Source organism: Enhydra lutris, unplaced genomic scaffold, assembly GCF_002288905.1.
Source record: "Enhydra lutris kenyoni isolate GAN:26980312 unplaced genomic scaffold, ASM228890v2 scaffoldscaffold28, whole genome shotgun sequence".
Classification (NCBI taxonomy): Eukaryota; Metazoa; Chordata; class Mammalia; order Carnivora; family Mustelidae; genus Enhydra; species Enhydra lutris.
In genome coordinates this window covers 3,250,189-3,265,346 of record NW_019154112.1, presented here as the reverse complement: position 1 = coordinate 3,265,346, position 15,158 = coordinate 3,250,189, and the positions used below count along the sequence as shown (strand labels likewise).

The following is a 15,158-nucleotide window of genomic DNA, read 5'->3' as shown; positions in this document are numbered from 1 at the left end:
TCATTTCTAAAATTAAATATGGCATCCTCCTGGTTGCAATTATATAACTTCCAGCAGTATTGAATTATCACTGGGGTCTAGGGACATAGTTTCTTCTGACATCCAGAGACAATAATGACTTCTACCTACCTTCTACAAGCTATTTTGAAGTTTCTACATTAACAGAAATACATTTTTTTGAAGTATGTGAGATAAAATTTTTATTTGATTCTGACTTATTTAAATTTGCAATAAATTATGCTGAGAAATCTGAAATAATAATTGAGAACAATAGATTAGATTTAGGAATTTGGAACTACTGTTACTTTTAATAGGAAGGAGACTTGCGTGGGAGCTTTGGGAGGCATTACATAAGATAAATGCAAATTTTGTCATTTCCAGAGGAAAGTAATGATGGTGATGAGAGGAATCTTTTGAAGGAACTAGAATTACTACACAGTAATTGCCTCAATTTATATAAAGTTCTGTCTTTCATTAAAAGGAGTAGTCAGATAGATATGCATAATCATGAATTAAAGTGTTAGAATAATTTCAACATAGTGGGCACTATTCTTTTCAGAAACTGAATGTGAGGTGGTATGATGTAATGGCTAGGGTTGTGGAATTTAGACTCATATATAACTTGGCTCAATCTGGAACACACTATTTACTTGACTTGTATCCTTGCCAAAGTTGTTTAACATCATCCATCATTTTATTCTTTCCGTCTGTAGCAATGCAAGGGGCACTCAGATTACTGAGATGATGTGAGAATTAAATATAAATATGTCTAAAAAGCCTTATATAATTCTGGGTACAATGTAAAATACTCAAAATTTGCTTAATTAATATCAGTCATTTTTATTGCAACATGGTGAGTTCTCGTCCATGAAGAAGGACTACTTATCAGACTATGGTAGAATGTGAATTAATGCAGGACTTTAGATAGATAGTTGCCCTTTAAAGTTCATTCTGGGGGTGCCTGGGTGGCTCAGTTGGTTAAGCATCTGCCTTCGGATCAGGTCATGATCTCAGTTTTCTGGGATCAAGCCCTGGTTTGGGCTCTCTGCTTGGTGGGGAGTCTGCTTCTCTCTTTCCCTCCGCCCTTTCTTGTTCTCTCTCTCTTTCTCAAATAAATAACAAAATAAAATAAATCTTAAAAATAAGTCCATTCCAAATCTGAGATATTAGATTTTATTAAATATAATGTATAATAATAATTATCTAAAGGTAGAAATATATGTTTAAAACCATATGGTTACATCAAAGACTAATTATATTGTGTTCTATTTCCTGGATATTCTATAATGTATTCATTAGCACCAGCCTCTTATACCTCTCCTTAAGATAAAGCAAGAAAAGGTGCATAAGGGAGCCTGGGTGGCTCAGTGGGTTAAGCCTCTGCCTTCGGTTCAGGTCATGATCCCAGGGTCTTGGGATAGAGGCCTGCATCAGGCTCTCTGCTCAGCAGGGAGCCTGCTTCCTCCTCTCTCTCTGCCTGCCTCTCTGCCTACTTGTGAACTCTCTGTCAAATAAATGAATAAAATCTTAAAAAAAAAAAGAGACATTGTGCATAAAAAGAGACATAGTCCCAATAAAGTGAGGAAATCAGAGCGGGATCCAGGAGTATGGATTGAACACATTTGCCACATTAAATATTAATTATTCTAAAGCAGAGCTGTTATGCTAGCAGCTGACTTAGAGTCCTTTACCAATTTCTCAGCTCCCCGCATACTTTGATTTGGATAGTTGGGCTTATCACTTTGTTAGGTTAAGTGCTATATAAAGGAAATTTCAAGACCCTCCATTCCACATAGATCATGTTCTAAGCCTCTTCTCTATGCATATTCTGGAGATACCTACAAACTCAATAACAGCATCAGGAAATAAACTTGAAAAACCTTTTCACTCAGGTTAAGTTAATGACTAAATTTCAATTTCCTTTAGTTTATTAGAGACCCCCCTACCCATAAGGAGATACACACTGTACTCTCCAATCAACAGCTTTAATTCTGTCATATCATCAGTTACTATGGAATGCTGCTCCTTGATCTGTCCAGAGAATCATACCACAGTTCCTATTGAAGTATGAGAAAGAATGCAGTGCCTTCATTTCAAGGTTAAGGTTAAATAATTTCCCCAAGTCTACAACACTAAGTGATGGTACATTAAGGTCCACATCAAAGGTTTCTTGACTTGCAATCATCATCCTTCCACTTCCACAGCTCCTAAAAATACATACATTACATATGTCAAAACATTACATATGTCTTCAAGGGAGAGACATGAATACTCCTAAAGGGTTCAAACTTTTGAGCACAGCACTGCCTAGTACAGAGGTGGCTCAGAATAGGGGCTCAGTAAAATATTTCACATACAACTGGATCAAACCTTTAAAGCATTAAATTAAAATAATCTTTTCAATGAGGGAAATCCAAGTTTCAGAAGAGACTCTTCATACTGAATCTCTGACCAGTAACTGATGATGCAATAAATCTCTGATGCTGATTGGTTCTCAGCCCGAGATTACCCAATCCAGTAACAAAGAAACGAATTCCTTGGTTGGTATTATTTGGGAAGTGGCCAAAGGAGGGTCACAGTCTTCACTGAGTGAGACTTACCTGCTCCCTCTGTGCTCTGTCCTCCCTGCTCTCCAGTATGGTGTGTCTGTGTTTCCTTGGAGGCTCCTGGATGACAGCTCTGACATTGATACTGATGGTGCTGAGTCCCCTCTTGGCTTGGGCCAGGGACACCCCACGTAAGTGCATACCTTTGATCGTGAACTATTGTGGGGGAGAGGAGGGAGGGAAAGAAATTACTTTTGTCACTGTGTCTAGGCCATGTCCCTTAGAATATTGTGGTATTTTCTTCAATGACCACCCTTGTGGTATAGACCCCCAATTCTACCCAAAACGAAAGGATCCTGAATGCTTGCCTTCTTCAAGAGCTGCATAAGGGACCTCCATAAATATAGGCCATTTATTCACAACTCTCCTCCAGTGAAAGTTCTCCAGGTTTGTATCTCATTGCCTCGGGGTCTTGAGAAGACTTATAAATAATGATTTCAAATTAATTCCCATCGAGTGGTTCCCTTTATTATGTTGAATTAAGCTAGAAAATAGGAAATTTTCTCTGAAAAATTTGAGGAGAATCAAAAGGAATTAGTAAGGTCTTTCCTAGTAGACCCTGTGTTATGTCTGCACTGGGTCAGTTATGTTGGTGCCTCTCCCTAATATGTGAGGATGTATCAAGAGGTCTCTTCCATTATCTCCTTTCCTTTCTCTTGGGTCCCAAAGTTTATAAGTCCTTTATCCCTATACTGGAGGTTCTCTGATGGAAGTTGGGGTTAATATTATCTCTATTTCTCACCCTGGAGCTATAGCCGTGATCCTTAGTACTTGAAATGACACTGTAGATAAGAAGCACATGTGGGTGTTCTTTGGTGTCTTAACTTAATATATCTTCCAAGAACTTGGCACAGGTTATTTTTCATTATGAATCTGTGTTGAACCTTTCTAAATGTCAGTTTCTCCTGCATCTTCCTATTGTCTGGCCTGAACCCACAGGAAGGGGTGCAACTAGTATAGGATAAATTAAATGAAATTGCATCATTAAATGAAATTATGATGTTGTAAGTAAATGAAAAATGTAAGTAATTGAAATTATGTAAGTAAATGAAAAATGTAAGTAAATGAAATTATGATGTTGTAAGTAAAAAATTGTCAAGTGTCAGGAATTTTGTATGGTTCGAACACCCTGAGCAGGGTACAGAGAGAATGAAAGTTATTTATATAGGACTGAAAGCCAATATGCAAAAATGGAACTTATTGGCTTACTGAAGTCTTGGTCCTGAATTACATAGATTCATTTGTCATGTTTCCTGTTTTCCTTAATTAGCCATGTTTGGTTGCCTCCACTTCCAGTTCCTCACTATTTTTTCCCAGTTGTGTCATCATCATTACCGAGAATCCCCATTGTTGACACAGACCCTCAGCACTATCACAGAACTACAAGATGGGCTGAAACTTAATGAAATTTTCCTTTTTTCCCCCTTAAAATCACCTTTTCTTTACTTTTCATATTTTTTAGAATAGTAGGAGAAAGAGGAAGTTTGTTTGAATTTCTCATAGGAAGTGGAAGGGATATAATATTTCATAAGAATAAAAGAATATCGAAGCTTAAAGCCTCTTCGTATTTTCTAAGATCCTCACAGTGACTAATTCCCAGAACCCTGGGTTTATCCATTTAAGCCACAGATATTTTTCTGAGTAGCTATTTTGAACTACACTCTGTTCAAGGCTCAGTGAATTCTATTTAAATAAGATAAAAAAAATCTCTACTATCATGGGTGTTATGTAATGACAGAGTAGAAAGCCCAATAAACATTTAAAACAGAAAAAAATTTCAGAAAGCAGTAAGTGCAGTGTAAACAGAACAGTTCAGGGTATTGTGACTGAGAGAACTGGATTCCCTCACTTCAGCTGGAGCAGCGAGGGAGCTTTCCCTGCGAAAGTGACATTCAGTTGAGATGTGACTGATGAGAAGAAGCCAGACATGTGCAGGATCTGAGGGACAAGTGTTCTAGGGAGAAAGAACAGGACAGAGGCCAAAGTGTGGGAAGATGTTTGCTGGGTTAAGGGAAAGGAAAGCTGGAGAGGCTGGAGTGTGGGAAGCAAGCTGAGGAGGGCTCCACAGTCGCCATGACCATGTTTCTATCATTTGGGGAATGCCCACCAGGGCCTCAGTGTCCACGCTCAGTGTTTGGTGGATGTCAGGGTCCTTTCACTTAAATTTTTATCTCATGAACTTTTACTTGTGTTGAAGTATGATATGATTTTCTTTCATTAATGACATACTAGTTTTCAAAATCTTCATCTGCTAGTTCATGCAAACATGAACATAGCCCAAAGTCTATGCCAAACATTTGTTAAAATTGTTTTATTAAATTTTACTTCCAAAACTGGCACTAGAACTGATTCTTTCAGAAATCACCTGGATTTGTAGGTGTCTTTCCATAAACTGCAACAAGAATGGCATTTAAAAATTGTTTATACCTGCTCTTGATGAGACAAAAATTCCCTGGTCATAACATTTCAACACAGATGTCGTACTGGGGGAAATTCAAAGTGAAAACTTTAGTTTTTACAGGAGGCTCAGAGGAACCTTGTGTGGAACAATTGTCCAGGGACAGTGACACTATAGGCTTCTCACAGTCCAGCTTGGCTGTCAGGAACATGTCACTGAGGCAAAGTGGTGATTGAGTCAGTTAGGAAATACATATCTGGTTATGCATATTTTCTTGTTTGGAAATAGTGCACAGGTAAAATAGTTACAGCTATCAGACATCCTGGATTTAGTTTGTCCAATCACTGCTCACTTTGTTTTGGGTGAGACTGAAGCATTATTACAGCCAAGAAGAGCCATTTTTTGGTTAGAATTCTTAGTAGCTTTTGATACTCTCTCATTAGGCACTATGAATGTTTTTTAGGAACCTGGCCTATGTACCGAGCTTTTTCAGACAAAAGAAATTTCCTTGGGATAAGGTTTTTATCAAATATGATATTGGCAAATTTTTCAATGTAATACTCAGCTGCTCCATAATTAACAGCAGCTTCTCTACCACATATATATCAGATGGTTTAACTGTGGTTCTTACCCAGGGGACAATTTTGCCAGCACCCCCTACTCCTGGGGGATAGAACTATTACTGGAGCCTCTTATTGTTTTTCAAAACCGGAGTTTCATCTGACCTCTCGTGGGTAGAGGCTAGTGTTGCTGATGGACATCCTACAATGTACAGAACTGCCTTCCCACAATTATCTTGTTCGAAATGTCAATAGCTGTTGTTATGGATTGTATTGTTTTCTTTTTTTTCTGAACATATAATGTATTATTTGTTTCAGGGGTATAGGTCTATGATTCATCAGTCTTACACAATTCACAGCACTCACCTGGATTGTATTGTTTTCTCTTCCATTGTTCAGTTTGGGTTTTGAGTCTTCTGTCTTTTTTTTTTTTTTTCCTTAGTTAATGTAGTTAAAGCATTGTCAATTTTGTTTATTTATTTATTTTTTTATTTTGGAAAAACTGGTCATTACTTTCAATATTATGTAATTGTTTCTTCTGGTCTCTATTTTATTTAATTCTGCTTTTTCTTTGTTATTTCCTTCCTCTAATAAATTCCTCCAAGTTTCTTCTTTTCTGGTTCCCTGTGGTGTAATGTTGTGTTTGAACTTTTCTTCCTTCTTCCTTTTTTTTCCCCTTGACACTGACTAAAATAGAATTTTTATTAATTTTAGGTACAGAAAATTCAATAGTGCACAGTTAGTCCAGTTTGGTGGTCAGTTCTTTAGCCTTTGGCTTTTCTAACTTGGCAATGAGAACTACCAACTTTGGACTCAGGACATTGCCTCCCCAGGAACAGTGGATCTCACCATATCTGTCATTGTAATTTGACCTGATAGCTTCCAGCAGCTTGAGAAGAGTTCATTTGTCTTCCGAATTAACTTGTATGAAGGCGACTGTGGTGCAGATCTTCCCGTGGACCAGACAACCCAGCCTGGCCTTCCCCTTAATCATGTGGGGACCCCCCATGTTAGGACACAGAGTAGGCAGGAAGACATCCAGCTCAGTAGGAGCTACATCATGTGCAATCCCTACTAGCTAGTCTTCTTGTTTTCCACCAAGGTGGTAATGGGATTAACCCCAGCTCCAGGGACAGGAGGCTTCTTAGGGGGGATTATCTGCCTGTACTGGCAGCTTTCTTTTTAGCCCAGGCCAACAATCTCCACTTCTTCTCTTGCTTTGCCTCTGGTCTGAATCTGTGGGCCAGCTTAAGCAGTTGAGTAGCTGTGTGGCAGTCCAAGGCTTAGGAACTAGTTAGTTGTGAGAGGAACTTTTAGACATTTATAGACCTTTGTGGCTGCAGTCGGATGTATCGGGAGCATTTGACAATGTGAGTGAGATCCCTTTTGGTCTGGATGTCCTGTCCAATTCCGAAATTCTTGGGTATTTTCTCAAACAGGGAATTGACCACCTTGTTGGCCTCCTGCTTCTTCACCAGGGTCCAGAGCCACTCTTCAGCCTCCTTTCCTTTCAGCATCTTGGATTGTTGGTGAAGAGAGCTGAACCTTTTCTCTTAATACAAGCATTTATAGCATAAATTTCACTTGTGTTTCTTTTCTTTTGTTTTGAGATGTATTTTGATTTGCCATTTGATTTCCTATTTGCCCATTGCTTGTGCAGTAGTGTGTTGTTTAATATTTACATATAAATATTTAACATTTACATTATAGATTTTCCAGCTTTGTTTTATTGTTGGCCTTTAGTTTTGTACAACTGTAGTTGGAAAATATACAGGGTACAATTTCAAACAAATAGAACCCCAAAATGTTAACAGTGCTGAGGTTGAAAACACTGATTTATACTGTACTGCTTCTCAAAACTCTAGACTCACACTTTATACACGCATTCACTTTCCAATTCAGGTCTTTGTGGTTTATTTCAATTTGTTTAAATACAGAAATAGTAAACTATAAAGTTGTATAAATTCACCAATTTCTTGTTGAGCCTATTCAATCAATGCAAGACAGAATCTTTATTTTTTACTTTTTACCTCATGTAATGTTTTTCAATATTTCATGATTTCTCAATCTTCACCATCTCTGTTAACTTTCAAACACTTGTCTTTATAAGGCATGAATTGTGACTGCCACGAGTATTTTTCAGTAACTTGTATCAAACTTTTGTATTAATTCTACATTCTATTCTATAGATAATGTCAAATGCTCCCTTTTTTGGTCTCCCTTTTAAATACAGAGGAATTTTTTCTCTATTTTTAAAGATTCTGTGTTAATTATACTTGAATAAAAATTTTTCTTAGTTTGATTAAACATAAAACAGAAAGATCAATATATACATATATTCTGATGTGTGTATGTTTACATATATTGGACTACAGAAGCCCATGTGACTGATTGACCAATTAGAGCTCTGACATATTTGACCCTTTACCTCATCAGACTAGATTTGCCAAATGAGCTCTGCATCAAAATCTTTAATGCGGGGCGCCTGCGTGGCTCAGTGGGTTAAAGCCTTTGCCTTCGGCTCGGGTCATGATCCCAGGGTCCTGGGATGGAGCCCCCATCAGGCTCTCTGCTCAGTGGGGAGCCTGCTTTCCTTCCTCTTTCTCTGCCTGCCTCTCTGCCTACTTGTGATTTCTGTCAAATAAATAAATAAAATTAAACAAAATCTTTAATGCAATCTGGTTTTCTGAGACTTCTGAATTTGGAAATGTAAGTAAAAATTGAAGAATTGTATTACAACCATGGTTTTGATCTCCTTAAAATTCCTCACTCATATGCCTTTGAATTCAGTATATAAGTCATATACTACCACCCCATGTGATGTCTCTAAACGTCCTCCTTCCTCTCACTGTCTACTTCAGTGAACTGTTTTCTCTGGTTTCTTAAGGAAGTTTCTCAATTCTTTCAAGCTTTTGCACAGTTACATGACTTTGACCTGAAATGTGCGCACCCCCCCCCCCCCCCCCCAGCTCACATCTACTTAATCCTTCATGTCACATCTGGAATGTCACCCTTGAGACTACCTCTCTGGCACTCCAAGGTAACTGAGATCATCCAATAATTCTCTGCTCTAGAACTTCACACTTCTCTTGGGACATTTCTCACCCCGCACAAAGTCTGTCCTAGTTGGGTTTTGTTCGTCACTTTCCCTGCATTTTCAGCTCCGGGAGTGGAGGGGACGCTTCTGTTTCCTTCTCTGGATTCGCAGGGGCGGCAGGGGCCTGAGCCAGCTCTGCCCAAACCGAGTGTTCAGGGGGCGGGGAAGCAGGTGGGACGTGTTTAAGGCGGGGGGAAAGGGCTGTGGGAGGCGAGGAGCGAGCGGGTGTCTGTGAGCGGCAGGCGTCCAGGAGGAGGCGGTGAGGGGCAAGTGTCCTCGCTACTCAGGCTGGGGGTCTGCCGCCAAGCCCGGGACCCAGTGGCCGCCTCTCCCGCCGCCCGCAGAGGGAGGACCGGCGGTGTGTGCTCGTGGTTTGGGGGCGCGGGGGGAGCCAGCGAGGGGCGCCGCCGCCGTCAGTGTCTTCCAGAAGCCCGAGGGTGACCGGATCGTCTCTGTCCCCACAGCACATTTCCTGGTCCTGACGACGTCCGAGTGCTACTTCACCAACGGGACGGAGCGGGTGCGGTTCCTGCATAGGTATTTCTATAACCGCGAGGAGTTCTTGCGCTTCGACAGCGACGTGGGGGAGTACCGGCCGGTGACCGAGCTGGGGCGGCCCGACGCTCCGTACTGGAACAGCCAGAAGGACATTCTGGAGCAGAAGCGGGCCTCAGTGGACACATACTGCAGACACAACTACGGGGTGGTTGAGACCTTCTCGGTGCAGCGGCGAGGTGAGCGCGGCAGGGGCGGAGATTGGGGGAAGGGGTGTGTGTGTGTGTGTGTGTGTGTGTGTGAGAGAGAGAGAGACAGACAGACAGACACTGTGAGACAGACTCGTCTGGAGTGAGCGCACAGGGTCTTGAGCAAGTACAGGGTAGAAGGATCCCTGTGAGAGTGCCCTGTCAGGGACATTGTGGTCTGTTCCTGTCACTGTGCAGAGTGTGTGGTGGTGATTGTATGGTTGTGTCCCTGTGTGGCTGTGGGGACAGTGTGTGAGGGGTGTGCTCTGAAGTGAGGGGAGGCAGAGAATGAGTGTGAGCTGGGCTGTGGGCGTGGATGTGGGGATGGGCTGGGAGAGTGGGTGTGAGGGGAGGACACAGGAGGGGACATCTGACATCCTTGGTGGCCCCTGAGGGAGAGGTGAGGGGAGCTCAGGAGCTGCAGGTGGAGGGAACACTAGGCAAGTGGTGGAGTCCTGGGGATGGAAGTGGAGGGTGTCCTGGTTGGGGTGAAGGTTTAGGGGAAGGGAAGGGAGGATTAAAAGATTAGGGAGGATGTGAAGAGGCCAGTCACCCTCTGTTCTTGGCACTCACTCTTCTTAATCCTGAACCCCTGAAGTAAGTGTGCCTGTCTGTGTGTGGGACCATTTCATTGAGAAAAAGTGTCAGACTAATTTTTAATGGGTTCAGGGGACCTCTGAGACCCTTCTGATTGGAAGCTACTTTTAGGCTTCAACTTCTTGGTTTTTTTTTTTGTTTTTTTTTTAATTTTAAGATTCATTTATTTGTTTTAGAGACAGACCATATGCAAGGGGAGGGGCAGAGGGAGAGGGAGAAAGAGCATCTAAAGGGGACTCCCTGCTGAGCTGGAGACTGAAGAAGGGGTGGGGAGAAGAGGCGACCTCCATGTCAGGACCCCAAGATCATGACCTAAGCCAAAACCAAAAGTGTAATGTGCCACCCAGAAGCTCCTTGCTTTGTTCCTTAGCATATGTATTCTTACATGCTTGAAATGATTTTGAAACTGCATTTTTAATTACATTTTTGTTACAAAACATATTGATACTGCTGTTTTTATAATGATGAAAGTATTTAAGGAGTTGCATATGATTTTTTATATAGTTGCAACAATTTAACCTCACAGTCCCCTTTGCTAGACCTTTTTTTTTCAATATAGCCACATGCTCAGTTGAGAATTTATCTTGTTAATTTTTAATCTCTATTCCTTTGATTTCTAAGATTATTGAACATTTTTTCATGTATTATTTGGCTAATCATTGTTAGCATTTTAAAAATTATCTACTGTCTATTATCTCTGGGGTTTTGGTGTTTTTCTCACTGATTTTATGCATGCTCTATAAATAAGATTATTAACGCTTTGCTGACATTTGATCTAGCATCTTCTCTAGTTTGTGGTTTGTATTTTGGTTCTGTTTATTACTTCTCCTGCTAGGGATGTAAACATTTTTATTTAAGGAAATATACTGCAAAATTGTTAGCAGTTGTTTCTCATCAATCTTAAATCTACAATTTTATGGTATTATAAAAAGCTTTTCTCGTATTTCTCCTTTTACAAAAACAGAAATTGTATTTATTCAGGCTGTAGTGTAAGGGATGGTCTCTGGCACTAAGGATACCTATTAGTCTCAGACCCTGCCCTGAACTCAAACGTTAGTTGTAAAAGGGAAAAAATTATAAAATGATAACAATTCTAATAATAGATATTTTTATACTGCAAAAAAGAAGGACTGATCAGCTGGTGGAATTATGAGAACTTTTTAAAATAAATGAGTTTCCTTGCTCTTTTTCCTCTCTTTCAGGACTCTTGCTGTTCTTGGACTCAGCTCCCAGAGCTAGAGAACCATGTAGGGTAGAACCATGTCTAGGTTGTTCTAAGGTGTGAGCGTAGCATTCCCAGGATTTCATGCTCTCTTTCCCCATCTATCTCAAGCTGTTCTCCAATTTATCCACCCTGCTTTGAGCAACAAAACAAAGATAATAAGTAGTTAACACATACTGAAGGCTAAATTCCAGTTACCGTTTTACATACTTTGGTGCATTAATCTTCACATAACTCTAAGAGCTAAGTTAATATTACTATTCCCCTTAATACCTTAGAAAGATGGGGCACAGAGGAATGCAAATATTCTCCCAGGATGAATCAGTAAACTAGCAGAGTCTGGTCATCCTGCTCAAGAAATCATGCTTTTAAGACACTTTATGCCTTATAAAATTTGTAAACACTTCTACAAGGAATAACTTCTTCACATTATGAAAAATAAACCCCAGAAATTTCTCCAACATCTCTCAAGACTAATGACCCATGCTGTCAGTATTAAATTCAAGACTCATGATACTGATACTCATTGGGCCACATGGCCAGCTTTGGGAGAGCCTGCTTGAGACTCAGCCCGGGATCAGAGACCGGAGGCAGCCAGGCAACCAACCTGGGAGACTGAGTCTGTCTTCCTCACTGAGTCCCTCTATCTCTTCTCTTCTAGTGGAGCCTACAGTGACTGTGTATCCTGTGAAGAACCAGCCCATGCAGCACCACAACCTTCTGGTCTGCTCTGTGAATGGTTTCTATCCAGGCCACATTGAAGTCAGGTGGTTCCGGAATGGCCAGGAAGAGGAGTCTGGGGTCGTGTCCACAGGCCTGATCCGTAATGGAGACTGGACCTTCCAGACCCTGGTGATGTTGGAGACTGTTCCTCAGAGTGGAGAGGTCTACACCTGCCAAGTGGAGCACCCCAGTTTGATGAGCCCTGTCACCGTGGAATGGAGTGAGAAGCTTTCTGACCTCCTAAGTTCCTCACGCACTAAGGAGGGGACTTTGCTTTTCCTGAGTGTCAGGGTTCTGTCTCCTTACACCATGTTTTCATTTGCCGCATGATCTCTTCTCTTCAGCACAGATCACTGGAGGTTGCTGAGTAATAGCCTGTGGTAGAAATCCTCTGATAGTTTCTAGATACCCTGTGATCATTTCTACAGGTCCTGCATTCCTCGGGGAGGCAGTTATGCCTGGCAGGTAGAAACGAGGTTGTCCATGTTTTGAGACTTTCCATGACTTACAGGTCGTGTTTCCCTCTTTACATTGGACATCAGTCCCCTGCCTTAGGCTGGGCTTGTGCTTTGGGCACTGTTGCTCTGAGTTGTTGATTGTGGTCTCAGAAGAGGCACATCCTCCATAATGTAGGGACCTTCCTGACTTGAGGGGAATTCAATCTTGACTCTGCCTTTTATTAGCTGTGTTGCTCTGCACAATCTGTTGAACTTCATAGAGTCCCAGGCTCCTCATCCATTGAGGCTGAAGTGGATTTGTCAGAACTGTGATATTTAAAAAGTTCAGTGACTAAACATTCTATCTCTACAATGTGATTTTTAAATTTCTTTTCCAGAAATTGAAAATTATTCGATATCTTCAAGGCAACCTGCCTTCCTCATTCTCAGAGTTCTCAATCCCAGAGTGTCCATTGAAATTGAATTTGTTGTAAAAATCACTAAAACTGTTTTTTCTCTCAGGGGCACAGTCTGGGTCTGCACAGAGCAAGATTCTGAGTGGAACTGGAGGCTTTGTTCTGGGTCTGCTCTTCCTCGTGGTGGGGCTATTCATCTACTTCAGGAATCAGAAGGGTAAGACACCTGTTGGTGAGCCTCCCCAAAGAGTCTGTGGGGGAGCTTTGATCAAATCAGGTCTCTGTGTACCAGTGGCCCTGTATGAAGCCTTTCTTTCCCAATTGGACCTCAGATTTCTTAGAAATCTAGAAAGCAACAGCCCATTGTTACTGGGTTGCTGCATAAGAGGTTATAGCCTGTAGAGGTAAGAGAGAGGTTGACAAGCGTGGGGATCTTGGTTTGAGATCCTGGGCCAAATGCAGGAAGAGCCACTAAGCTAGTGAAATCACACTGAATTTGTGTGATGGAAGCTTCATGGGTCACATCTTTCACTTTTTTCTCCATTCTGGCATCATGTCATGTAGGCTGTGTTGTTAGAGAAATCTAAGGAGGCGGGTCTGGGGCTGGGACCTTATGAGTGGGGACAGATTTACCTCCTTATCTGTTAAGTATATGTCTTCCCTTCTCTTTCCCAGGACACTCTGGACTTCAGCCAACAGGTAATGCTCTGTCATCCTCTTTAGTGATAGATTTGGTCGTCCTGGAACTGGTGGTAAAGGTGAAAGACAAAAAATGGGAAAGACTTTGAATCTGACTTCTGATCAGGAAGTTTACACTGAAGCTTCCTCTCTCCTTTTAGTAAAAGTTCTGTGTTATAGTATAGCTTTGTCTCAGGGAGACCTAAGAATATGTTCTTCTTGCTGCAGGGCTTTAACTCAAGGCCCTGGGTGAGGGGAGAAGAAGCTGCTTGGAGAAGTGGTTCTGGACACAACACTCTGCTCTGTCTCTGCAGGTCTCCTGAGCTGATGTAGAGATGGTGACACTCCAGGAAGAACCTTCCTTCCCAGCTTCTTTGCAGAGTGAAAGGCTTCCAGCTCTCATTCCTCCACAAATACAGTGCTTTCTCAGATCTGATTGGCCCAACTTTAGTGACCTTGAAGCACCTGTCCTCCCTGTGGCTCTGTCTGCCCCGTCTTTGACCTGGAAGCTCCAGTGTGACTGCACAACCTCATCTGTTTTCTCTCCTGGTCCCCTTCTGTGTGGCCCTTCCTGCCTCCCTTGCATGGGAACTGACCTTCTGCTCATGTGTCTTCATAAGCTTTTCTTAAATAAAAATGGAGTGAAAATCATCTGCTTCATATAGTTTGAAGGAAAAGAAGCATAAAAAAAGACAAATGGAGGACTCCCTTAAAGAAAAATAATAGTTTTTCATTTATGTTCTAGAATTTTGCTCAGGATATGGATCATGGAAGGTATCTTTGTTTCATTCCCCGTTTATTTTTGGGCTTTATGCATTCTGTAATTAAGCATGTTTTCTGGATGTAAGAGGAAGCCCTTAATGATCGATATGATGTCCTACATGTCTGTGTTCTCAAACACAAGCACACAAGTCCCTTTGCACCATGGGATAAGGAAAGGGGACAAAAAATATGAGAAATGCAAGTTAGTTTTTTTTTAAAGATTTTTTAAATCTTTTTATTTGTTAGGGAGAGAGAGAGAGAAGGCACTCGCAGGGGGAGTGGCAGGCAGAGGAGAAGCAGGCTCCCTGCTGAGTAGGGAGCCTGATGTAGGACAAAGTCCCAGGACCCTGGGATCATGACCTGAGCCAAAGGCAGATGACTCAGTTAAATGCCTGAGCCACCCAGCTGTCCCAGAAATGCAAGTAAGTTTTAAGGATATGATGCCCTCAGAATTTTTGTAATTGCATTCTTTTATCTCTTTATCTTTGACTTTTTAAATTTCATTTTTAATATTTGAATTCCATTTTATTTTTTAAGTATACTCCATGCCCAATGTGGGGTATAAACTCATAACCTGGAGATCAGGAGTTTTATATTCCATTGACCAAGCCAGCCAGGTGCTCCTTTCCCAGATTTCTTATAGGAAAGTAAAACTGAGTAAATCCCTTTCATTACACTGATGGTAAGCTCTAGCTATACTTCCATCTTTTTCTGTCTCTCAGATAAACTCGGTGGCATGTTGACACTTTGGCTTGGGATCCAACCTTCCCCATAAGTAAGTCTCAGATCATTAGGACAAAGCCACGACTCTAGGGGAAAAGATGCATTTCTGACCCTTCCAGATTGTTGTAAACTTACTATCTACAGGAACATCCCAGATAGAGATTATCTTAGTAGAAATCAGAAGCAGTGCTGGGAA

The 15,158-nt window shown here is 41.3% G+C and overlaps 1 protein-coding gene and 1 pseudogene across 2 annotated transcripts; one reads left to right on the top strand and one right to left on the bottom strand.

Annotated features, from left to right (window-relative positions):
- Positions 1 to 2,551: 2,551 nt before the first annotated feature.
- Positions 2,552 to 14,128, top strand: LOC111152259 (DLA class II histocompatibility antigen, DR-1 beta chain). 2 transcript variants are annotated; one of them, XM_022510710.1, is made up of 6 exons: positions 2,554 to 2,737; positions 9,126 to 9,395; positions 11,885 to 12,166; positions 12,906 to 13,016; positions 13,475 to 13,498; positions 13,792 to 14,128. In XM_022510710.1, exons 1-6 carry the CDS (start codon positions 2,638 to 2,640, stop codon positions 13,803 to 13,805), a joined length of 801 nt encoding a protein of 266 aa, XP_022366418.1. In that variant the 5' UTR covers positions 2,554 to 2,637; the 3' UTR covers positions 13,806 to 14,128. The 2 variants fall into 2 exon arrangements, with proteins under 2 accessions (XP_022366417.1, XP_022366418.1); XM_022510709.1 differs by lacking the exon at positions 13,792 to 14,128 and having other exon boundaries at positions 2,552 to 2,737; positions 13,475 to 13,784.
- LOC111152260 lies at positions 6,173 to 7,799 on the bottom strand (annotated as a pseudogene).
- Positions 14,129 to 15,158: the final 1,030 nt, after the last annotated feature.